The 25,175-nt window shown below is 47.3% G+C and overlaps 2 protein-coding genes across 4 annotated transcripts in view; both read right to left on the bottom strand.

Moving 5' to 3' along the window:
- Positions 1-8,320: 8,320 nt before the first annotated feature.
- Gdpd2 (glycerophosphodiester phosphodiesterase domain containing 2) lies at positions 8,321-17,471 on the bottom strand. 3 transcript variants are annotated; one of them, XM_051141790.1, is made up of 16 exons: positions 15,555-16,175; positions 15,207-15,320; positions 14,845-14,948; positions 14,479-14,572; positions 14,251-14,310; positions 13,941-14,039; positions 13,629-13,722; positions 13,258-13,403; positions 13,049-13,131; positions 12,800-12,950; positions 10,659-10,880; positions 10,337-10,485; positions 9,577-9,724; positions 9,353-9,435; positions 9,087-9,112; positions 8,321-8,996 (listed from the first exon to the last, which is right to left on the bottom strand). In XM_051141790.1, exons 1-16 carry the CDS (start codon positions 15,594-15,596, stop codon positions 8,944-8,946), a joined length of 1,668 nt encoding a protein of 555 aa, XP_050997747.1. In that variant the 5' UTR covers positions 15,597-16,175; the 3' UTR covers positions 8,321-8,943. The 3 variants fall into 3 exon arrangements, with proteins under 3 accessions (XP_050997747.1, XP_050997746.1, XP_050997744.1); XM_051141789.1 differs by lacking the exons at positions 9,087-9,112; positions 15,555-16,175 and adding an exon at positions 17,165-17,471 and having other exon boundaries at positions 8,322-8,996; XM_051141787.1 differs by lacking the exon at positions 9,087-9,112 and having other exon boundaries at positions 8,322-8,996; positions 15,555-16,173.
- A 1,927-nt stretch (positions 17,472-19,398) lies between these two features.
- The window catches only part of Kif4a (kinesin family member 4A), a 113,754-nt gene continuing 107,977 nt past the window's right edge, over positions 19,399-25,175 (bottom strand). The window contains exons 28-30 of the mRNA XM_051141098.1: positions 21,844-21,960; positions 20,568-20,690; positions 19,399-20,346 (exon numbers count right to left, since the gene is read on the bottom strand). Coding sequence (XP_050997055.1) covers positions 20,146-20,346; positions 20,568-20,690; positions 21,844-21,960 — 441 coding nt within the window. The 3' untranslated portion in view covers positions 19,399-20,145. The remainder of the gene's footprint in view (positions 20,347-20,567; positions 20,691-21,843; positions 21,961-25,175) is intronic.

The raw sequence follows: 25,175 nt of genomic DNA, 5'->3' as shown, positions 1-25,175 counted from the left end.
ATTAAAAAGCATTCAGGGCTGACAACTTTTCCTTTTCTTTCTTTCTTTCTTTCTTTCTTTCTTTCTTTCTTTTGTGTGTGTGTGTGTGTGTGTGTGTGTGTGTGTGTGTGTGTGTTTGTTTAAGATGGTTTCTCTGTGTAGGTTTGAGCATCCTGGAACTCACTCTGTAGACCAAGATGGCCTTGAACTCACAGAGATCCACCTGCCTCTGCACCACCACCACCACCCAGCTATTTTCTTTTTCTAATAATAAAGAACTGTGGTTCATTTGTGGATTTGTGGGTGCACATTAGGGTTGTTTGCAGGTGAAAGCGTGGCTACATCACTGAAAAAAATCCCTCTTACTTTTCCATCAACTATTAAATGCATGACAAGGTACTGGCTGGGAAACAGAATCTCATGTAGCCTAGTCTGACCCCAAACTTGCTATGTGTCTGAGAATGACCTTGGACTTCTCCCACAGAGAAGTATGGGCAAGGAGTTTGGGCATGGACCATCATACCTGGTATTGCTTTAAGCGTCTGAAATATGTTGTACTGCTTGCTTCTGTACTACATGCATGGTTTCTGAAGAGAAACTAACTGGCAATTGACTCAGTTTCACCCCTATAAAGCAAAGACATTTAGTCTCTCTTGCTATTTTAAAGGTTTCTTTGTGTTTAATTTTCAGACGTTTATGATGTGCCTCAATGCGAGTTTCTTCTGTGTGAGCTTTTTCCAGAATTATTTTTATTTGTGTGCAACGTCCCTCCCCCATGTGTTTAAAGAGATGGGGACCCACTGGATGACTTTGTGGGGAGAACTGATGCGACACGACCTGGTTTTATCAGGCTGGGTCTGATGTCTTTGTAAACAGGGTACCACATAGGGCAAGGGTGGAAGCCTTGAGACTAATCAGGAAGGAGGCAACTGAGGTAATCCAGTTGAACAGGTGATTGTGTCATGGACCAGAAGGACACCACTAGAGAGGATGAGAAGACGTGCAATTCTGGGTATATTTTGAGGGGATACTTGATGACATTTACTGATAGATTGGATAGGAAGTGCTGTTGCAAGGATCCCCTCCCCCACCCCCAGAAAATCTGAGAAGGTGAAATGACTATTTTTTTAAAAAAACTGAGTTACACAGGCCCCACAATTTTCTTCTTTCTTTAAATAAAAAATGTCTTTTTATTATTTTATGTGTGCATGCCTGTGGTTTGAGTGAAAATGGCCCCCATAAGCCCATAGGGAGTGGCACCATTAGGAGGTATGGCTTTGTTGGAATAAGTTTGGTCTTGCTGGAGGAAGTGTGTCGCTGTGGATGGGCTTTGAGGTTTCAGATGCTCTAGCTAGGCCCAGTGTTGCTCTCTTTTCCTGCTGCCTGCCTATCAAGATGTAGAGCTCTCAGCTCCCTCTCCAGCATCGCGTGTCACCATGCTTCTCACCATGATGATAAAGGACTAATGCTCTGAAATGGGTGCTAGTACTCTAACCTGGGTTCTCTGCAAGAACAGCAAGTACTCGTAATCACTGGGCAATCTTGGCAGCTCCTGAAATCACTATTGCTTAAAACAGGGACAATTGTAGGAGGTATCATATTTAAGATCTGCCATTCATGTACTCTGAGTTTGAGATGTCTCCTACATGTCCAACTGTAGATGGACACAAACTCTGTTGCTATGGTGCTCAGGTAGAGAAAAGGAAATATGGAAGCACATCACTCAAATGTCCACGAACAATGTTATTTCTGAGGTGGGGTAAAAGGAAGCAATTTATTTGCTTTACGTGGGCAGGGAGGTTTTTAGATTTACCAGACCAATTCTGAGGGGTAGTAACTCAGTGTCCATTGATAGAGAAAAAATTGTCATGTTTTCTATATCCTTAGACCCTGTCACACAGTGTTTTTCAATCAGACTCATCCAGTTGTGTCACCTTGAAGTTCTCTGAGATTCAATTTCTTTGTCTATGAGTTGGAAAGTATCATGGCATTTTGTGATGGGTCAATGTAGAATGCTTGATACACAGTAACTTCAAATTAATCATTATTATTGAAAAGGTTCATTAATGGATAACTGCTTTCCTTAAAGACTGAGTATACACTAGACTAGCAACCGGGTAATTTAAAGCCTTTTCTATGCTTAGCAGCTTGCTAATACAGTGCCAGATTCTCTTCTAGATTTTAAAGTGGGCTCAGGAAAACAAGCAAAGGAAACTCCCACCTCCTATAGTCTGAGCCCTCTGAACTTCTCTGTTTAGGAAAATGCATAGATAAGTCCAGGTTGGATGGAAAGGATGTAATTGTCTTCCCAATTTTGTCTTGTCTGATCCTTTGATTCCTCCCTTCCTTTCTATGGCCCTACTTTACTGTGGTGGTGTGAATAAGAATGGCCCCCATAGGCTCATATATTTGAATGCTTCATCACCACAGAATGGTACTATTTGAAGGGATTAGGAGATGTGGCCCTGTTGAAAGAAGTGTGTCACTGGGGGGGGGGGGGGGCTGTGAGATCTCAAAAGCCCATGCCAAGCCCAGAGTCACTCTCTTTATGATGTCTGCTGACCTGGATGTAGAACTCTCAGCTACTTTCCCTATACCATGTCTGCCTGCCTGCCAGCATTCTTCATGCCATGATGAAAATGGACTAAACCTCTGAAGCTATAAGCAACCTCCAATCAAATGATTTCCTTTATAAAAGTTGTCATCATCATGGTGTTTCTTCACAGCAATAGAACTCTGACTAAGTCAGACATCGGTACTAGGAGTGGAGTATTGCTGTGACAGGCCTGAACAGGTTATTGGTTGGTGGGATGGGGATTTTGAGACTTTGGATTGGGAAAACAGTTGAATATTTCAAGTGGATTTAAATGAAGCATCATAGTAGGAGTTATGGAAGACAGTGGTGCTGAGAGCAGTGTAGATGATGATGGCCTGGAGACTGTTCTTGTGGTATTTAGGTGAAGAATATGGCTGCTTTTTGCCCTTGTCCAAAAATCTGCCTGAGACTAAATTGAAGAGTTTTGGATTAATTGTGTTGGCAGAGGCAATTTCAAAACACACTAGTATTGACTGTGTCACATGGTTATTAGTGGTCACTCTTATGCAGATCTATAATGAACAAGTTGAACAAGGGAAAATACAAAATGTACAGTTTGAGGAGAAAAGGAGCACCGGGAAATATACTGGAGCTAAGTCTCATGCTCAGGGAGATAAAAAGAACAAAGAAAAGTCCAATAAAGGGAATGGTGACCTCCTGACAGGACCCCACCCAGCTAAGCTTCCAACTTGTAAAGAGAAGTTAAAGAAAAGTTTAACAGTGAAAGAAACTATAGAAAACAGAAAGCTGGTGCAGATGTAATTGAATGAGGGGGGCATGTTCCAGCCCCAGCCAGCAGCAGAACTTGAGAGCTTCAGCCACATGCTTCTGGCTTTAGAGTCAAGGACAGAAGAAAAAGGTTATGGAATCTTCCTCCGAGACTGAGGAAAGCTGCTTGTTAGGCATATTCCAGGGGTGTCCCTGCATGGAAGCCTAGAGAGGCCGTTTGAGAAACTGTGAAGGTGAAGCCTGGATTGCCTTGGAGACCCCAAGATGTGTTGGAGATGCCAGAGCTGTGGGATACCTGCCGAGGAGAGGTGCTATCCGGGTGTGGAACAGCCCAAGAGAAAGAAGTGTGTTATAGTCAACATGGCTGGAAGAAGCTGCAGATCCGAAGAACACTTTGACATCAGGCATGGAGATGCAGAGTTTGGAGTTTGCCCAGCTGGATTTCAGCCTTGCTTTGGTCCAGTATTTCCTCACTATGCTCCCTCTCCTTCATTGTGGAGTGATAATGTATATTCTGTGCTATTGTAGGTTGGAAGTATGTGATCTGCTTTTTGATTTTGATTTTACAAGGAGTTACAGTTAAGAGATTGCCTTGAGTCTTAGACTGTGATAGACTATGGGGACTTCTGAAGTTGGACTAAATATACTTTTGCATTATGGTATGCCTCCAAGCCTTTGGGGAGCAGGGAGTGGAATGTGCTGGTTTGAATGAGAATGGTTTGCATAGGCTGATAGATTTGAACCCTTGGTCACCAGGGAGTGGCACTCTTTGAAAGGGTTAGAAGGGTTGGCCTTGCTGGAGGAAGTGTGTTACTGGAGGTGGGCTTTGAGGTCTCAAAAACCCATGCCAAGCCCAGAGTCACTCCTTTCCTCTTGCCTGTAGAGGTGGATGTAGAGCTTTCAGCTGTTTCTCCAGCACCATGTCTGCCTGCCTGCTGCCACGCTCCCTGCCATGACTACAACAGACTAGCCCTCTGAAACTATAAGCAAGCCCCAATTAAATGCTCTCATTTCTGTGGTGATGGTGTCTCTTCACAGCAATAGAACACTGACAAAGACATTTACTCTCTTCGTTTTTAAAAAAAAAAGGTGTGTAGGTACACCGCGCACATACCTGGTGCCTATATAGATTAGAAGGCGACACTGGATGCCCTGAAACTGGATGGGTGTGATCTGCCATATCCACGCTGGGAACCAAACCTGGGTCTTTTGCCATCTCTCTATCCCCTCGTGCAAGCGTGTGTGTGTGTGTGTGTGTGTGTGTGTGTGTGTGTGTGTAGATAAGCGTGCTTAGGGGGCAACTTTGGGGAATTGTTTCTCTCCTACCATGTGTGTTCCAGGCACTGAACTCAGGTTGTAAGGCTTGGCAGAAAATGCTTGAGCCATCTTGCCAGCCTTTCTTTAAAAAGGGAGAGTGTTGTTTTTTTAATTCATGTGTATGTTTGTGCATTTGTAGAGATAAATGCTATATATGTGTGGCTGGCCTCAGGGACCAGAAGAGGGTATTGGATACCCTAAAGCAGGAGTTACAGGTGCCTGTGAGTCACCCAGCATAAGTGCTGGGTCCTCTGGAATATCAGCAAGTGCTTTTAACAGCTGAGCTCTCTCTCCAGCCCCATCCATTTCTGCATTTTTAATGAATCTGTGTAAATTCCCTTTAGATTCGGTGTGTTTCTCCCTACTCCGCAGGCACTCTGACACTTAGAACAGACTGGGTTGACAAGCCTGGGAGGAGGTCAGTAACACTGAGCTGCTTTGACACTTAACAGGGAAATCTGCCAACTGCTGGTGCTCATGCCTGAGGCTCCAGGGAGACAGGCGCCCCCTACTGGCATGCCACAGCCCCCAGGCACAGGCAGGCGGCTGTGGTTGCTAAGCGACCAGGCAGCCTGAGTGGAGACAGAGATTGAGCAGTTGGGGGATTTGTAAGCACAGAGACCATTTCTCCCGTTTCTCCAGCGCCCTCAACAAACAACTAGGATAGGAGAGCAATGTTGACTGCTGTCTCATAATCTGCGTTCATTCTTGAAAATAGAGCTTTGGCGGGTGACCCTAGCCCTTGCGTGGAGAATCAATCTCTTTTGGCCCACACATGGTTTCATCGAGGGGGCCAAATAAGCAGGTTGCTGAAAGCGGAAGTTTCCCATTTGCAGGGGATGAAGGTTGCTGTTCTTAGCCAATGGGAATTCTAGAAAAATCGAGAGTGGGTGGGAATAATTTTGGTGATTAGTCCAGTGAAGTATCAAGCGTTGCCCACCATTTTCAATGTGTGCCTCAGGAAACTCCTACTTTAGCCCATTGCAATAAAGACTCCACGGGAATGACAAAATATGGAGGATTATTCAGACCTCACTGGGGACAAGTTTTCCAGTAGCTTTTGAATTAGGTTTCTCTGTGGAGGAGAGAGAGAGAGAGAGAGAGAGACAGAGAGAGAGAGAGAGAGAGAGAGAGAGAGAGAGAGAGAGAGAGAGAGAGAGAGACAGAGACACAGAGGGAGAGAGGGACAGAGAGAGAGGGAGAGGGAGGGAGAGAGAGAGAGAGACAGAGACAGAGAGAGGGAGAGGGAGGGAAGGAGGGAGGGAGGGAGGGAGAGGGAGAGGGAGGGAGGGAGGGAGAGAGAGAGACAGAGACAGACAGAGAGAGAGGGAGAGGGAGAGAGGGAGGGAGGGAGGGAGAGAGAGAGAGAGAGAGAGAGAGAGAGAGAGAGAGAGAGAGAGCCTGAAGTCTGCACACCCCTTTGAGTAGGAATAGAACCCAAGAAGAGGGGAAGAAATACAAAGAATAGGATAGTAGGCCAGGAACTTAGGATGCTTCTTGGCTCTGTGCCCTTACTGGGATGATGTGGAAGCACCCGTCTTTATGAAGTCTCCAGGGACCAGGAACTCAGTTTTCCCTTCTAGTAAGCTAGTAATCTAACTCTAACCCAGAGTAGGCCCACAATAACTTCTCCATTGCGACTCACCTCTGCCCTCTCAGCCAGTACAACAGAAGCTTCACTGGGACAGAGCCCCCAATCCATGGCAAGTATGGGGGAGAGCTGTACCCAGGGGTGTGCTAGTAGGCTTTCCCTTGAGTGATAATAGGTCGAGGTACCTTGAAGCTAGCGAGCATTTGTCTCAGTCACTGTCTCTATCCACTGCAACCCCACAAAGCAGGGTGGTAGGGGAGGCTCCTTGGTCCCTGTGTTTCCTAGTTGAACTGAGTCTGGGCTGTGTCTTGGCTCTATTAATAGCCCCCTAACCCAGCCTGCTAGCCCCAAACCCAGATGCCTGGAGCTGTGAGTCAGCAGCTAAAAATAACGAGCAATTGCACCCAAAACCCAATGAGTAGCTTCCCCTGGCCTTCTGCCCTCAAATTTTGGTCAGTCTTAGTCTCCAGTTCTGGGTCTCACAGAGGTTCACTGCCTGCCTACAGCTGTCTGGTCCCCCTGGGAAGAAGAGTGTGCACTGCCTGCCTCAGAACTCTCTACACAGGAGCTTGGAGCACAGTCTGAGTTGCTGCTGGTACTCTGGGAATTTGAACATTGAAATTAGAGGGCTGGAGGCAAATTGTGAGGTTAGAGCTGTGTGGCTGGAGGTTGATGGGAGTACAGGGGAGAGGAGGGGAAGGGAAGCAGAGGAGAGGAGAGGGAAGGGAAGGGAAGGGAAGGGAAGGGAAGGGAAGGGAAGGGAAGGGAAGGGAAGGGAAGGGAAGGGGAGAGCCTGGGTAACTGACAAGGGCAGAAAAAAAAGTCTATAAGGTGGGAAGCAAGTATATGCCCAAAGGAAACACCACGCAATATCTGACAGGCTGGGGCTCCAAGAACTGAGGTTAGTAGTGGGCTAGATTGAAGAGCGGGGATCAGAGGAGGGAAAGGTGAAATGCAGCATGATCAGTTTAAGGTAACATGCACGTTCAGAAAGGCGCAGCTCAGATGGTGCTCACAGGGCTGGCTCCTGTGTGCTTCCAGTCTCCCACCCACCTGCACTGTGGTCCGCCCAATGGATCCCACCTGGGCCAGTGGGCCAGGTGTGTTGGTGTGGCGGACTACAAGAGTGAGGGGGTGAGGGGGCGGGGAGGAAAGAGAGAGAGAGAGAGAGAGAGAGAGAGAGAGAGAGAGAGAGAGAGAGAGAGAGAGAGAGAGAGAGAGAGAGAGAGAGAGAGAAGGGGGAGGGGATGGAGGGAGAGGGAGGAGAGTGTGTGAGTGTGGTATGGTCAGTGGCGCACTCTCAGCCGCTGTGACCAATTCAAACTCGCCTCCATCCACAGGAGACCGTGAGTGCTCAGAGGCATGCTGGGAATTGTAGTTCCCATGGCTACGGGTAACCAAAGGGTGGGGGATGGGAGAGGTAGGGTCTTGTCCCAAGGTGCTAGTGCTGATCTGGCGGGAGACAAGGAATCTAGGGCCTTTTCCTATCCTGACTAAAAATCTTCATCTGACTGACCTTTGAATAGAGGAAATCAGGACGAATAGCAGTGGAGTGGAGGATTGCGGGGACAGCCACAGAGGCCCTGCTTGTCCCAGTTTTGGTCTTAACTTCCCTCTCCCTTTTTACCTGCCTTGCCATCACCAGGTCAGCTCTGCAATGGTCATATTAGCACATTAGCCTTACAAGCAGCAACCTATTGAGGGATTTGCTCTTCAAGGGAAGGCTAGATAGAACCAGACCCCAGAGAAGAAAACAAAAAATGTGGAAATCAGACCTTGCCCTCAGAGTCTGAAGTCAAGGACACCAAGTTCCGGAACCCACAAGGAAAACTGTTGGCACTCGTCAAGTACATCATTGTCTCCAGGGAACCAGACCTCGCAGGGAGTGGCCACAAGGTGGAGCTACAATGCCACCCCTGCGCAAAGCTCCTGGGCCACCCTGCTCCTGGCAGTAGCTGCTACCCTACAGCCTGCTGGGGAGGGAGGTGGTGGTCTTTCCACCTCCTGCCCGCAAATCTCCTCATGAAGATGACCTCTCAATGTCGTGCTCCATCCAGTTCCAGATGGAATGAACATCTTTCCAGCTCCAGCACAGAGTGATTAGACTGTGACCAAATGACAATTAAAAATTCATTGAATAACAGATTAACAGGCGAGATACAAGAACCACTCACTGCTTGCAACAAAAATCCACCATAGGCACAGAATTACATTGCTAAATGAACTTTTCAGCTCCCAACCTGTAGGCAGGAGAGAGGCTAAATTGTGGGAGTGGGGAGAGAAAGGGCATGGAGTGGGGACTGTCTTCATCATCTTCAGAGTTCTCCCGGAAAGGCCATTTTGTCAAATTTCCTTCAGTCACCATTCTGAGCTATCCCACCCTGACACACCCTTCATCTTCTAGTCAAGTACGTGCACACACAAGCCTAAAGTGTGATGTTGGCAATCTCTCTCACTTCCTTGCTTTCATCTCATGTTGGGAGTAACTTCTTGTCACTCACTAGCTTTCCAGCTAATTCATGTCAAAACACCAAAGGCAGCAAATTCCATGGCAGCTTGAGACATGCCCACTATCTGGACAGAGGGCCCTCTTAGTTCAAAAGCTTCTGTTTGTAATGTCCGCCTCCTCCAAACGTTTCGGTCCACGATGTCCCTTGAGCTCCTCTCATTCCCCTTGACCAGTGCACACAGGGGCCTTACACTGCAGCTGGCAGGGGCCTGGGCCCGGCATTCACTCTGAGGTAAACTTGTTGATCTTGGTCAGCAGCACTGCTGTTTCTAAGCCTAGGAAAGTGGCCGGAGAGATCAGTTGCATAGGGAGCGAAGCAAGGGGAAATTAGGAGGAGAAAACGAGATGGAAAGGGGCATTCTTACCAGTTCTGTTTCTCTTAGCACATCTCCTAGAGAGAGAAAGGCTTTCTATTGTGAGTTCCACCAGTGGGTAGGCCAACTTTCCAACCCGGGGGGGCGGGGTTCTCCAAATGACTTCTCCCAGGGTAAAGACATTTTACTGGGATAAGGAAGGCTCAAAATTGGAGTGGACCAAATCCCAATTCCAGGCAGCACATTCAAGCCAGAATCAGCCTCTTTATGTAGGCGCCTCGGGAAGGGGCCCAGGAGACAAGGACAGAAGCACTCACCCTCGGAGGACGAAGATAAGCAAAAGCAGTAGAATGGAGGCACAGTTGGTGATGATCCATATCATTAAGTATGTTCGAGGAGGCTATGGAATCAGAGAAGGGCCCATCATCAGTGGCCAGAGCCCCCCAAGAGTAGCATGTGGGGGGAAGTAAGAATGGAAGAGGACAATTGAAGGAGAATAAGAGATTGGAGATGAGGGATGGTGACAGTTCTAGCGCCTTACAATAAGCCAGAGGGGGTGAGGCATCTGCTGCAGCAGCTGGCAGTCGTTGGTGGTGACAGAATCTACCCCTGCACACCAGAGCAGGGAGAAGAGCCAGGGCTTGTTCACTACAAATAGGTTCACTGACACATTATCCTGGTGCAGCACCCTGTGGACGTGGGAAAGGAATGGGGGAACGGCCAGGATTTGCCCAGCTTGTGTCTGAGCCTCTCTGCCCTGAACCCACCCTCTTCTCTATGGATCTCTGTGATGGAGAATGATCCTAAAATTGTTCTCGTGGCCTACAAAGCCCGATCCACTTGGATTCCTGGCTATGTCTCCAGCCTTGCTTCCTTTCTTGCTCATTCTTCTCTCCTTGCTCCCCATAATTAGCTCCTTGTAATAATCTGGCGCTCAGCTCAGCCATTACCTTCTTAGTGCTTCCAAATGCGGCTTCCCTGGCTCCTACTTCAAACCCCAATCACCACCGTACCATGTGTTTTCATAATACAGAAATGTATTTTCATAATACAGAAATGTATTTTGGCTGATTTATTGTCCGTATCTTTTGCTGGTTTCGAAATTCCATGAATGCCAGGACCTTTCCCATGTGTAGTCACATTTATTTAAGTCTACAATGAATGCTGCGTGGTTTACAGCAATCAGTCAATAGGTAGCCATTGTGGGAATGGATGCATGACTAGCTATTGCACCACCTGCTCTGGTTCTTTCCTGACGGTCAGCTTTGGGGTCCTCTTTATTCCTTTTCTTGGACACTCACTTGATATCCAACACTGACAGGTCTTGATAGGGGAGGTTGAGAAACTGGGGCCTCTCAGTCCTGTTGCCACTCTGATGTCCATAGATCTGGCGCATTCTGGGGGCCCGTTGTTGCACGTTAGCACGATCTTCATCCGGGAGCCAGTGAACCTGTGGTTCAGCAACGATGAACACAAAAGTAAAGAAAGCTCTAGGGGTTCCAGGGACAGGAGGGAGAGAAGTTTGGAGGAAGGCGAGGGCAGGAGGCAGGAGGCCAAGTTATCATGGCCTAAGGAAGGAAGAGGGGCAAAAAGGGGGGTTTGGGGAGCCCTGAACAACATCACCATGGCTTGCGGCACTCCTGCACTCAGCACAGCCTCCAATGTCTGATTCACGAAAGTCTCGTAGTGTGTGTGGTTTCTTGGGGGTCGGCGCAAGTCAAACATGATGCGAAGGTTGAGCGCTGCTGCTTCCTTCAGTAGGTCTTCTAATGCTGGCACGGTCTGATTTGCAGCCTCCTTCCGATCAGAGCCTGACAGCTCTTTGGCCCCCCAGAAGGGTCGCCTCTAGAAGAGAGGGAAATTATTTCAACATCACAAGAAGCCTCTAGATTTTTCTCCCAATCCTTGCTATTTGGTTGTTTTGAGACAGAGTCTCCCTATGCCGTCCTGGCTGGCTGGCTTGGACTGCACAGTGAGCTTCTTGCTTGTCCCTCCCAAGTGCTGGGATTAAATAAATGAGCTATCACACTCAGCTAGCTGCTCTCCATCTTACCAAGTGTATTCAGATTCTGCCTACCTCTGAGCCAGGGCCTTTCTGTCTCTAAATGGTTTTTTTCTTCCATCTAATCTTACTCTGGCTTCAGCATCCTAACTGCTCTGGGTTCATAACTGGTTTTCTCCCACTGCATCACCTTTTCAGTTTCATAGAGACCTCTGTGCTCTTGACCCTTTGCTTTCCGCCTGGTCCTTCAGCTCCGTTCTCACTGCACCTGCATCCTCACCTAGAGTCTAGCCTCAGCTTGAATGACTTTCCCCATGCTCTCAAGAGACTCCTCTCCTACTCTACCTTGTGCCCTCCCTCCAAACTGTGGTTCAGTTTTGCGGCTGTCTGCCTCCTCCGCCTCTAGAACCGGGGGCTGTACATTGTCTGAGGCAGACCACAGCATGGGGACTCTTGGTGTTGTACTCCCTGTTTCTGCTCACTGTGGCTTGTCAAACCTGTCACTCCTTCTTGCTTGGCCCTTTCTCCCATTCCTCCTCGTGGTTGTTCCAAGCGTCTGCCATTCTGCCCACCTTCCCTTATTATCAACTAATGACATAGAGGAAGCTGGATAACAGTGGGCATTTGCTACATGTAGGGTACTGGGTACTTCTTGTGTATGAGCTGACGATCTGACCAAGAGCCCTAGAAGGGAAGTAAATACTGCACTTATTATCCCTGATGTACAAATGAAGAAATGAAGACACAGGTTGGCTAGGAACTGACCATTGGCCATAGCTAGCAAGTGCTGAAGCCAAAGTTCAAATATAGACATGCTTAGTTCTTAATCACTCTGATAGGCCATCAGACATAGACAAATTTATAAAAGAAAAAGCAAACTGCAAGTTTGTGTGGTGTTCCTATCTTTTTGAGAAAAAAATACACACACACATATATAATCAGTGCATATTTTAGACAGTTGGATTATGGGAGATTCCAATTCATAAATTATTTTTATAATTTTTCTTTTTTTGGTTTTTCAAGACAGGGTTTCTCTGTGTAGCCTTGACTGTCCTGGACTCACTTTGTAGACCAGGCTGGCCTCGAACTCACAGAGATCCACCTCCCTCTGCCTCCTGAGTGCTGGGATTAAAGGCGTGTGCCACCACCGCCCAGCTTTCTGAAAAAAAAATTTTTTTTTTTTTTTACAGTGAACAAACACTACTTTTGCAATCAGGAAAAGACTGTAAAACTAAAGTCTCCTTTTGAATATTTTTCACTGCTTTGAGGATTAAAATCAACACTTGAATGTACAACATTCATACTTCCTTAAGATCAAGCCTCTGTTTCTTATGACTTCCACAAATTGTATCATCTAGCTAAATTGAGTTACTTTTTGTTCTCTAGAGACCGATTCACATTTCTGGCCATTCTCCATACTCTTAGCCTCAAAGTAGAACTCCATGTCCCAAGCAAGTGTTTGGAGTGTGTGTTGGTGGTAGAGTATTTGCCTAGTCAAGGCTCTGGGTTCTATCCTAACACTGCAGAACTAACCCCCCATTCTTGCCTCACTTCCATCTGCCCAGGAGAAGTATTTTTATTGCTCTATTTCCGATTCCAATCATCTTTTGCTTAGGCTTTCCTTCTTACTATGTGGGAGTGACCTAGGGCACAGACTGTTCTTACTGACCAGCACAGGGTGCAGCAAGAAGTGTATTGCTGGAATGAACTCTGCCCCAAGTGCCCTTGAAGTGGTGGCCTCTTCTTTGCCTGCTATCCTCACCTCGAGGAACCAGGCTCCAGCATTGAGTCTTTGCAGTTCATCCCAGGAGAAGTCACTGCTGTGGGCTGAGATCCGCTCTGGAAACACGGAGGCTACGTTGGTCGTCCTACTTAGCCGCTCATCATGCATGAGAAAGGGGACGCCATCCGAGCTACGGGCACAAGGAGTGTCAGGCGATCAAGCTCTGGAGCGGCCACCTTTTCCTGAGTCCCTCAGCCCGCCAGCCTTCTGGGCCCCACCCTCCATCACCTGACCATCACATCTGTCTCAAACACAGCAGCTCCACACTCAGCTGTCTTCCGCAGGGACATCAGGGTATTCTCCGGGGCCAGCTGGCAAAGGGAGTTGGTGAGGAGGTAGCAGGGAAGGGTGGAGGCCTGGGAACCCATGGGCCTGATCATTGAAACCTAGAGGAGCAGATTCTTCTTTACGTGCCCAGGTTTCTGCCCGTCACTTACCATGGGGGCCCCTCGGTGTCCTATGAGCCCAGGCTTGGGGGGTAAATCTCTGAGTTTCAGGATGCAGGGAGAAGAGATGAACAGGGGGGCCAGGTATATGATCAGAGTGACTCCAAAAAATAGGAACAGTAGCAGCACCTTGGGGCCTGTAGAAAGTGGAGGACAGGCTTTTATGGAACGGCAATAGGTGAGGTGGGACTCTAGGGGCAGAGGGCAGAGCTCAGGTACAGGAAACTGAATGAGCAGTGGGGAGGGAGGGATGCTTGTGTCCAGTGACAGTGGGAGAGAGAGAGAGAGAGAGAGAGAGAGAGAGAGAGAGAGAGAGAGAGAGAGAGAGAGAGGGAGAGAGAGAGAGAGGCTGAAGTTGGCACCTCTTAGTTGGATACGGTAGAAGATATCAGCTATAGGCCAGGCCAGGAAGGTGATTCCAGCAACTGCTCCAATGTGAAGGAATGGGCCTGTGGCCTGTAGATAACAGCTCATGAGGAACACTCTTCTTCCTGCTGTCTCCACCCCCCACCCCCACCACCCCCCTCTGACATACACACATTCTGCTTCTTTCCCTCTTAGGGGCTAACTTTCGGAGTTCAGAAAGATCTGCAATCTCATGGGACCAGGGTCAATGTAATGTGCCAGAATTGGCCATGGGCCAAGGCTCCCACATAGACAGATCAGCCACTCACCTGCAGTGACAGTCGTAAACTATGCCACTCCTGATGCCATTGGATATCCAGTCCCACGAGGCCCATGGCCACCAGAAACATAATGAAGAGCAGCAGCACCTGGGGCCAGGAGCAAAAGAATAGGCCTTCTTTTGCCAGCCTAGGCTCATGGCTACTGGGGCTACCTCTTCATTCTGTGGAACACATCTACGATCTTTTCACTCAGGAAATATGGTACTGGGTTTCAGGTCCTGGCCTGGACCCCAGGGAGAGAACAGTGAAAGCTCTCTAGCAAGCAGCCCTTTTCCCCTTCACGGCCACTTCATTGTACCTTGTGGAGACTGTGAAGCTGTAGAGGCTGTCCACAGAGCTGCAGGAACAGGCCCAGGAGCTGGGAACAGAGTGTAGGGACACTTAGGAGGATTTGCACAGACTGACATCTCCTTTCCACCCAAGAATTATCCTCTTCCCCTCAGTGGCTAGGATGAGAACAAGACGGTAGACCTGAGCAGGAATGAAGGGCTTATGTGGGAGTTAGGCAAGATATCCCTGGACCAACCAATAGTAAGGATGCATATGTGACCAGTAGAGAGACGACCAGCAGGACTATCAGGGACCAGTCCATCCAGAGTCCCCAATGGCGGAAGAGGAATCTGTAGGAGGGTAAAGGAAGGTGTTCAGGTGGAAGAGGTGACCTGAGGGGATCTGGGAGTCAAGGCGGCTAAATTCAGGAAAATAACTAGATGGCAGTGAGGGGAAAATGCTTCACTGGGGCCAAGGGCAGGGTTTGGGAGGTTTCTTGGAGGAATTGTCTAAGGAGGATGGAAGTGATGAGATTCAGGGGCCATGTCGAGCTGGGGAATGACTGAGAATGGGTACTGAGCACAGGGGATGCGGAGGAAGGGGTGGGTGGGACATGACACACTCATTGAAGTTGTGCAGATCGTTGAGAAGGACAAGCCCGATGTACAGCCATCCCAGGGACAGGAGGAAGGTAAGGAAGAGCAGGCCAAACCAGATACAGTCACACTGCAAAGGGGCAGAAGAGAAGCTCTCAGCGTGATCCCCATTTCACAAGCAGAGGCCCCCAGGATGGCAGCTCAGTTTCCTGCCCTGCACTGAATTGCTCTTCCTGTATTTGAGGGAGATTTTGTTTCTGGGGAGGAAAAAAAAAAAAAACCCCTTCCTCCCAGCTGTCTATGAATACAGTCAGTCTCCTGTCACTGTCCCTCCAAGCAGCATTTGCCTTCTAACTTGTGGCCTCCCCACATCCCGACCCGACTCTACCTTGCTGGTTTGCATCTTCTGTTTAGGACATTTCCTCCAGTGGCAGCTGTACATGCAGTGGAGGCAGCGGGCCCAGATGGAGCAACAGCCGGGGGACTCGGCCATAGTGAAGGCCTGGGGGAAAGAACACTTGAGCATCAGGAAGCCTGACAGAGCTTGATCCCAGCTTCCCTGCCTGTATATCTGAGGAGCCTGGAGTATGTAGATAGAAGCCTAGGCTGTTACTCAGCAAGAAGGTTGCTGGTCACAGGGAAGACCCAGAGCTCTGGATTTGATGTGGTAACTGGCTCTGGACCTGGAAAACAGGGACCGTTTCTGGAGTCTTTCATTGCCCCTTATTTTTGATACCTGGGAAGTCAGTAAGCAGTCCAGCCTTTTTGTAGGCATCATGTGTATCCGTTTTCTTCAGCTTCTTCTTATTTAATGACATCTGAAGCTGGGTTGGGAGTGCTTGCCCAGAGGAAATTAGGAGAAGTTGCCCCAGGGTGGGGCACACTCAGTTCAACATGTTAAGGCAGATCTGCCTGAGCTTGAGGCAGCCAAATGCTTTCTTCCACACAGGAAGCAGTGGTAACCTGAAGCAGAGGTTCCCATTCTGACCCCAGGCTAAGGGAGGTACAGCCAGTTGACTAGTTGCTATGGATACAGAGATAGAACAAACCACAAAGCCCTGACTGAAAAATTCTCTGTGTGCACTTCTCAGGGGTTAAGGGAACAGGCTGACTGGATCCCTGACTCCCAGCCTTTCTAAAGGAGCCCCATTCCTGCTTGCACAGCCCAGAAAATCCAAGTCTCCCCACCTCTAGCCTCGTCCTTTTCCTGCCTGGTTATCATGTACAGTCACCCTCCACCCCAAATAGAAATCCAGCTCCTGTCTTCCCTTTCCCAGGGGCCCCACCCTTTGAGTTCTCCTGAGTCAAAGTACAATACACACACAGGGCAAAGGTGCATGTGTGTGTGTGTGTGTGTGTGTGTGTGTGTGTGTGTGTGTGCGCGCGCGCGTGCATGTGTGTAGGGAGGCTGGTGGTGGCAGGGGAGTTGTCTTGGGGCATGGTACTCCTGTGCCTTATGGTTCTGAGTATGGCTGAGACCAAGCTTATCTATAAACTGGGCTTGCCTTGTGAGTGTGACTCCACGTGAGAGGTTATACAGTTTGCAGCAGGTGAGACTTCTACTACTGAACCACCAATGTAAGCAGGGTGTGACTGTGTAGATGTGTCAGCATATGTATGTGTGCATACTAGTGGACTAGTGACTGCCAGTACAAATGGCTTTTAAAATGACTGTAAAGGAGCTCCAGGATAACCTCTCCTCTCCTCTCCTCTCCTCCTGTCTGTCTCTGCCCCCACCTCTGTCTCTCTGTCCCTCCTCTCTGTCACTGTCTCTCTCTTTTTCTCCCCCTCCTTCCCTCCTGTGTGGATGTGTGTAACTGTCCTGTACAAAGAGACAGGGCCCCCCTTGTTCACTCTGTGGAGTCTTAAGGGGTGCACAGTGGGAGGGCTCCCGCAAGAGGGCAAGGTGTGTCTGTTCTTGAGACTGCTCTCTTACTCTTAAGTTCCCCTTGGGAAAGGAGCCCCCCCATCTTGGGAGTACAGGGGTGGGAGCTGGGGAAGGAAACCTTTACCTTGTGGGTCCCTTCCCAGGAGACTGTAGTCAACCCAAAGGGAAGCCCCTGCTTCTCCCCATTCCGGAACTGGGCTACAGTAGTCTGTCCTGAGCACCAATCCACACCCCTTGCTTCTTCTAGGGTCATTCCCCTGTACCCCAGATTTCCAGAGTCCTACCTCCCTCAAGAGCTGCCTGGAAGATGGAACAGCATGTGGCCAGTCTGAAAGACCCCAGGCAGGGAATCTGACAGGGGTGCTGCCTAACCCCCGGACTCCATCCCTGCCGGCTTGAGCAGGTTCTTCACTTCCCAGCTCCCACCGATAGCCCTCAGCCTTCCCGAGACCTCACACCTTTTACTCAGCGGGGCCGAGCAGCTCTGCTTCCCAGCTTCTCTCGGAGTTGTCTGCCTCCTCCCTCTTGCAGTCCCTGGCTCAGCCTCACTGGTCAAACAGGTGTCACTGTTGCCACCTACAGGAAGAAGTGTGGGTCTTCTTGGAAGTCCGCGGAGGCTCTAGGGCCCGAGCCCAGCCATGGTGGGAAGATGGGCGCCAAGTGAGCGGGAGAGGTTTTACTTGCTGGAGCTGGCGGTCAGGGGGCTTGGTGTGAGGAATTCCTTTGTGCAGCCTTCCCCATCCCTCTGTCCCTCCTCCTGTTCCCCTCCCAGTCACTGCCAGAGGGCTTTGTCTTGGCTCTAGGAGGCGAGGACTGAGGGCATAGAAGGGAGGGAAGCTGGCGTGGAGGGTGGGGTGTGTGTGTGGGGAGGGGTGGGTGACCACACAACTTTGCAACTTGGCAGTGAGGAGAAGCCCTGCCAGTCTCCTGGAAACTCTTGAGCATATGAATAAGTCTAACCTCAAGCTTCCTGGGGAATTCAACTTCCAATCCTTAGCTTCCTTTTGCTCTTGGGGTATTTGCACTTCTGCAAGTTCCATCTATGTGATGCTCTTGAAGTGATTTAGGAACTCTGAGCAGCAAGTTGCCCTATCTCTGGACCAGGGGTCCCTATGGATGTATTCAACAGCCCTCACTCCACCGCATATAAGGTGCTCACCCAGGATACCAGTTTCGCTGCCTTGTTTACGGAGGCGTGTATTAGGATACCAGGCTTTTGGAAGATGAACATGTACAAAAGAAGCAAGTTGCCTAGCAAGCTGTGGTCAGCATAAGGCACAAGATTGCCTGTGAGCTGAGAGGGGCTTGATGGAGAGCTCTTCTTGGATTGTGGCTTATGTGGTGTGGTGGCTTGGGGTCTGTGTGTTAGCACTATTGAGGTGTTGGTGGGAAAGGACGACTTCTTACAGATAAGCTGTTTTCCCCTCCCCCTCCCCACACTCATTTTCAAGTGACTGGCTCTCTTCTGCCAGGAGCTGGTTCCCTCCCTCTCAGCTTTCCCATTGTATCCACAGGCTCTATTTGGCAATCGCAGAGGTTCTCTTAGCTCTCTTAGAATTAAAATGCAAAGAGAAGCAAGGCTGCTTGCTGGCAGGAAGCCAGGGAGGGCCAGCGGGTCACCTAGAGAGTCATTCTTGGCAGGTTGTTTTTCAATTTCCTTTGCTTAGGTTGTGGCGGATTCTAGAGTCCTGGTTTCTTGTGTGTGTGGGGATGGTTTGAGAGCTGTTTAGGGGTGGGGGTGGTGCACGGCAGGATTCAATATGCATGAACAAGTCTCAAGACTTGCAAACTCCCCAAAGGCTTCAAACCTAGCCTGTATGTGGTGGTGCTGCAAGGCTGCCCTCTTCTAGCTTCTAACTGGGGAGGAGAAACCTGATGCACGGTAAGAAGTAAGCCTTGACTCTCCTCTCCCTTTTCAAGGGAGAAAGCAAAGGGGCAGTAGTTTTTGTTAAGTAACTGAAAAGCAGTGTGGTTCTATACCCCTTAATCAGATTGTAGGGCATTGGGAAGAGCTATATGGTGTGTTATTAGGGTGTTTCTAGAAATATCACTCACAAACGTAACTCTACATAACTACTTCTTTGTACCATGGTACTATCTGTATTTTAGATTTTCAATGTTTCCCAAAGGCCCAAGTGTTCAAGGCTTGTTCCCTGGCCTATGGTGCCATTTGGGAGTTTGTGGAAACTTTAAATAAGAGGTAGGTTTTTGTGGATTTTTTTTTTTTTTTTAGTATTCTGGAGGGCATGTTCTTGAAGGGGTGATGGAACCCAGATCCTTCCACTATTTTTTCCATTCTGGCCATGTGAGCGGTTTTGTTCCATTATGTGCTTCTGTCATGATCTGGTAAGTGCTACTAAGGCCTAGGATCTCCAAAACTGTGAGCTAAAATAAACTTCCCACGAACTCATTCTCTCTGGCATTTGCTATAGTGTGGTAAAGCTGATGCTCTATTTTTTTATATGTAAAGTACAGGCTCCTATCCTTGAACATGTTTTTCTTGTGAGAAGCAAATTATGGCTGGAATGTGGTGACAGGGGTGCTCCTTGAATGTGGAGACACTCATTCCTTCTCCCTAGAGCAGCATGGCAGCAGAGATGCAACACTCATATTTCATACCAGCCTCTAGAAAAGGGGAGGAAGCCAGGTCAGGGTGGAGCTCAGCGACAAAATGTTTGCCTGGCATGTCCAGTGCCCTGTGCTCAATCCCTATCCCTGTAAACAAAACAAAACACTGAACAAACTAGGCAGCTTTCCCAGAATAAGGGAGTATGTGGATCAGTGGAGAAATTGTAATGAATTTCCTTAATTGACTTCTCAGGGGCTGAGGAACACACACATGTTGGAATTTTATTTCTTCTAGCATAGAAGGATCTCCCTCAAACAGTAGATGAGCTAAGGTTTCTTTATTTTCTTAACACTTAAAATTTTCATTCACATACAGAGTGAACTGTAACACAGACAGTTAAAAGTTTTCTTAAACTCCAGAGTTGGAATAAAGCAGGAAAGCTCCCAGCCCCATTCCTGAGGTGCAGTGAGGGAGTTGAACCAGGTCTCCACCCTGCATGAGGCTCCTTCATTAAGCTGACATGGCCTCAAGAGAAGAGCATGTTGGCCTTGGCTCCATGAAGAGACAACTGAACCGCTCACAGAGAGCTAGATTGTACTGGGGACTGGCTCCTCATGAGTCATCAGCAAGGTCAGTTGGTTCTCTCTCCAATAGAAGGCTTGGCCCTTCTAGAGAAGAAAAGTAGTTTGGGAGTGGAAGGCTTAGATAGTAAAGACCGACTTTCAGCAAAGGTCCTCTTCCTTTCAGTGATACTTTTCTCCTTTTCTCAACAGCAAGACCTAAAAGCTATAGAAGTCATTGACGCCCTGCCCCTCTGTGCTGCACCCTGAAAGCATGTCCAGGGCAGACAGACGAGACAATGGCCTAACCTCAGTGGGACTCTTCCTGGATAGGAGAGCAACCAGAGAAGAAGCTGGTATTGCTGGCTAGAACTCGCTTCTTCTTCTTCCCCATGGCATTATTTTCTTGTGATTCTGTTGCTATAGGTTTCAGTTCTGTGGGGTCAGAGGAAGGAACAGAAGCAGGCTTCTTCAGCAGCATCTGATCTACGACACACATCTCTTTCAGGATCTGGGAAAGACAGAGACAGAAGTGAATACATGGGCCCAGCTGAGTCACTACAAAGGCTCTACAAGGCCTCCTACAGCAGCTCTATTAGATCAAACATTCCAGCCAGTGCCCAACAATTTGATAATATCCTTCCCTACAATTATTTCCCCCAGGCATCTATCACAGCTGATGCAGAGAAGGATGTGTACATAGCTTTCTCAAGTCTTGCATTTAGCCCTCACCTTGCTATTGGGGGTTGCACAGACAGGTTTGAAGAAGCTTAATCCTGGAGTCACTTCCGTGGGATCTTCCAGTTTGAAGGAGTTTTCAGAATCCTGGGCTTGATCAATAGCGTCCGGGTTATCCTGAGATCAAGCAGACAGGTTCTAGTTACAAAACAGCCTGTTCCTCTTCAGCCAGGGAGGTCCCAGTGCTGAGGAGCTTATCAGTTAATTACTCAAAGCAAACCTACGGTTTGGAGAAGCCATAGGGTCTAACATGTTCTGTCCCTAAAGGAATGTAATTGTGCTTATGAGGCAGACTCCAAGGAACTATGTAAGTCTAGAATGGGACATACGATGAAGGAAACTTTAAAATTAGGCCAAGCTGGGTGTTGTGGTATATACCTGTAGTCCCAGAACCAGGGAGGCTGTGGCAGAGGGATGACAAGTTTGAGTTCAGTCTGGGGTATTTAACAGGACCTAGTGTGCCATTAAATTGCTTGTATGAGATGTTTTCAATCTCTTTATGAAGGCATTTAGTGCTATGAACTGTCCGCTTAGCATTGCTTTCATTGTGTCCCATAAGCTTGGGAATGTTGTGCCTTTATTTTCATTGAATTGTAGGCCCAAGCCCAAAGTATTCCTGTATAAATGTTTAGGAAATGCATGATGAATGTTCGTTACACTACACTTGGTAGGAGTCTTGTATTATGCATAGAGAGTTGTAGCAAAGACTTCTTGCCATGGGCACAGGCAGGTATAAGGAAAGTATGGGGACTGAATCTGCTTGCTGCTGTTTTTTTCAGGGCATATTTTCTTTTCCTGAGTTTGTTCTTCCTAGGAACAACATAAATACAGTTACAGTTAACTTGGCTTACTACAGTGACTAGTAGATTATATTCCTATGGCTCTTTTCCTAAAGCCATGGAATGCTTGTTTCCTTTAAAGTCTAACTACTGTCTGAAGATGCTGGAAGGATTAACTTCCTTTCTGGAAGCTACCATCTCAGCATATGGCCTTCACAGTTCCAGCTAAGCCTCCTGACTAGTTTGATCCTGTGTTTCTTTCTATTTGTAAATTCTTGCTTTCCTGTTTCAGAGATCAACCCAGAAGCTCCTTAGCCAAGACTGAGGGTGGGGGTGGGGAGTGCATCCCCCGGAGTGAAACTCTGGGTGCCAAGGGAGAAGTCTACAGATTACTGTGTAGGAGAGTCCAGGTTTCAGGGTGGAAGGAGAAAAAGGATAGAGACTCCAGAGAGGTTCAAAGGGATGGTAAGGAGGTACAAGACTGATCTTACCTGACTCTGTTGGCGGTTCCGACATTTTGTGGGGTCACAGCAGCAGGCCACATTGCAGTGTGACTTTTGCTTTCTGCATCTACACTGCTTGTTCCCACACCATCCTTTGCAGGAACACTGCGAAAGAGGTTTGCGGAAAGGCACATCAATTAGATGGTTATTTTAAAGTGCCTTCCCTTCATGTGCAAGTCTTTTTAAGAACAAAGGAAAGTGTCATAGTCTTTATCAAATTAGTCTTCTCTAGTCTCTCCTTTCATTTAATCATAACTACTAGGAAGCACCGTAGGTTAATAAGAGCAGGTTATACCAAACAATTCAATGTTCTCTTTTGGGCAGTATGGCTGAAGATAGATAAGAGGGCCATCCTAACACCCTCACATGTCAAGCATCAGGTCAGCACTAGTTACAATTTCATGGGCAAAGGCAACACGGTAGTGTAGTTACGTTTATTTAAGCACTGAGCCAAATTGTTGTCTATCAAACTATATTTTCTTTCAACACACATTTCTACATTTTGTCCAGTGTCAGCTAGGGCTTTTTTTTTTTTCTGAACACCAGCTCATCTTCAACATATCACCAAAGACAGGAAATAAAGTCATTGAAACTGCAGTTTTCACAACACAGACACAGAAACACACACACACACACACACACACACGATATCTTACAGCCAGTTTACAAGATAGGCTTGTTTATCAGGCTCTAACAATGGCAGAAAGCCATTAATAGGTAAGATAACAAAAATCACAATTCAAAAATATTTTGACAGGCTGGAATTATATACTGAAAGTAGAAATAAAAAATACAATAGGAATAAATTTAAGTTTGGCATTTAAGTCTCCCCGAATCAGCTGTATAATTGCAATATATGGGGAGATCTAGCTTTAAAGTAGTCTGTGCAGCAGGTCATGGCAACCCAAACTTTAAATCTCAGGACTCAGGGAGGCACAGGCACACAACCTGATCTCCATAGAGAATTCTAGAGCATCCAGGGCTGCATAGTGAGATCCTTTCAGAAATCCCAAACAACCCCTGCAAATCCCCCAACAAAATGAATCCGACACTTTGGTGATTAACAAGGCCTGAAATCACAACTGTCAGCATTTCTTTCTGGTCACATCTCTGAGGACTCATCCTAAGTATAATAAAATTCAAGATCTTGGGTGATTTTCACAGGAGACCTATCATCTTTGTTCTGTAGCTATCAAGGAAACTACAATGATACCTTTTTTTCTGATCTGGAAGATAATGTGTATCACTCTATAAAATTTGAAAGCTCAAATCATGATTTCAAAAGTTATATACAATAGTCCATCATGTAGACACATTAATCTATTTAACGAGCCCCTAATATTAGATACTAAGAATTTTCAAAGAAGCCGGGCGTGGTGGCACACGCCTTTAATCCCAGCACAAGGGGAGGCAGAGGCAGGCAGATCGCTGTGAGTTCGAGGCTAGCCTGGTCTACAAAGTGAGTCCAGGACAGCCAAGGCTACACAGAGAAACCCTGTTCCAAAAAGAAAAAAAAAAAAAAAAAAAAAAAGAACTCTGAAAGAAAATATTTGCTATTACAAATCATGTTACAGCGAATATCCTTGTATACAAACAGAATCTAAACCATACTGGCAAGGCCCTCTAAATCTGGCCCAACTACACCTAACTTTACCTTTCCAACTTCTAGCACATGATAGTCACAATGACTTTCTCAGGTACTCTTTGAGACACAAAGTCCATTCCTATTCTGAGGTCTTTTCATTTGCTCTTCCCTTTTCTCTTCTCGATGCCCCGTCTTCTCTCACTTTCTTTTTTGTGACTTAGGCCTTCACTACATAGCCCAGGCTGGCCTTGAACTTGTGATTCTTCCATGTTAGCCTCCAGAGTGCCCCAGAATTATAGGTATGTACCACCATGCCTGGTGTTTTTCCCTTTATTTAGATCTCATCTTATCTCTTTGTTTCCCAAATAGCCTTTCCCCTCTCCAGCATCCCTATGACTTCACTATGGAGTTTTGTTTTCTTCTATATCACATCCAGAACTATTTTGTTTCTCAGGTTACTATGTCTTTTCCTATAGGAATGTGTTCACAATGACAAAGTTAATTGTTGTATTTTCAGATATAATGCTCAATCCTGGCACAAAGCTACTTAGAAAAGATTCATTGAATGAATACAACAATTTCCATGTTGATGACTATTAGTATGAATTACTATGTATATAATTACCAGATCAAAGAATAAGAACAGTTTTATTATATGTGCTCCTGAAGTGAGCATGATGGGATAATATTTTCAGGTTGTCTTCCAGAGTAGGTATACCAATTTACATTTCTAATAGTAGTAGATAAGAATGTTCATCTTAGCTGGGCGTGGCGGCGCACACCTTTAATTCTAGCACTCAAGAGGCAGAGGCAGGTGGATCGCTGTGAATTTGAGGTCAGCATGGTCTGCAGAGTGAGTTCCAGGACAGCCAAGGCTATTGCATAAAGAAACTTTGTCTCATCCAAGGGGTGCGTCCCTATGAAGGAGATGTGACTTTCACACAAACTGTGGTGCCCCATATTTGACCATGTCCCTTGGATGGGGAGGCCTGGTGGCACTCAGAGGAAGGATAATAGGTCACCACGAAGAGACTCAATACCCTATGAGCATATACAGGGGGAGGAGGTCCCCCTCAGTCACAGACATAGGGGAGGGGAATAGAGGGGGAAGCGGGAGGGAGGGAGGAATGGGAGGATACAAGGGATGGGATAACAACTGAGATGTAATATGAATAAATTAAAAAAAAAAGAAACCTTGTCTCAAACAACAACCAAAACAAAATACACCAAACCAATCACCTTTATTAACAAGACACATTATAATAAAATTTAAAATCTCTAGCTACTTTGAGTAAGACAAGCAAAAGATAAGGGTTCTATGAGTTCTGTCTTACTGATTGATACTCCTTCATTCTGGCCTTGATCTATTACTGTAGCCTGGGTTCTCTGTCCACTCACAACTCATCTAAAGGCTTCAAAAATGCTCTTTCACCCTGTCACTGTTTCTCTGCTTTATCACATGGGATAATACAAATGGAATCTGAAGGACGGTCATGAGTGATTGGACTTTTCCACAGCCAAGCCCTGGCAGATGATTTATAGATTAGTATACTTCACCTAGACAAAAGGCATCTTCTAACCTGCAGCTGTCATGGGCTTCTGCTGTTGCTGATCGTCAAGGCAGCAGAGGCTATAGTAAACAATAACTCCATGCTGTTCTCCCGCATCCCAGGAAGCAGATTCCAACTCCAGAGAGGGACTTCGACACACTGGAGCAAAACTGCTGGCAACTCAC

This window comes from Acomys russatus, chromosome X (genome assembly GCF_903995435.1).
Source record: "Acomys russatus chromosome X, mAcoRus1.1, whole genome shotgun sequence".
Taxonomy (NCBI): Eukaryota; Metazoa; Chordata; class Mammalia; order Rodentia; family Muridae; genus Acomys; species Acomys russatus.
This window is presented reverse-complemented; position numbering and strand designations above follow the sequence as displayed.

What these genes read in the sequence shown, in the direction of transcription:
- Gdpd2 (XM_051141787.1), bottom strand. Translation starts at nt 15,596, where the DNA reads ATGATGCCTACAAAAAGGCTGGACTGCTTACTGACTTCCCAG. An exon ending in AGAAGATGCAAACCAGCAAG is followed by an intron (nt 14,949 to 15,206) that starts GTAGAGTCGGGT and finishes GCCCCTTTGCAG; the next exon opens with TGTGACTGTATCTGGTTTGG. An exon ending in GAGACAGATGTGATGGTCAG is followed by an intron (nt 12,951 to 13,048) that starts GTGATGGAGGGT and finishes TTGTGCCCGTAG; the next exon opens with CTCGGATGGCGTCCCCTTTC.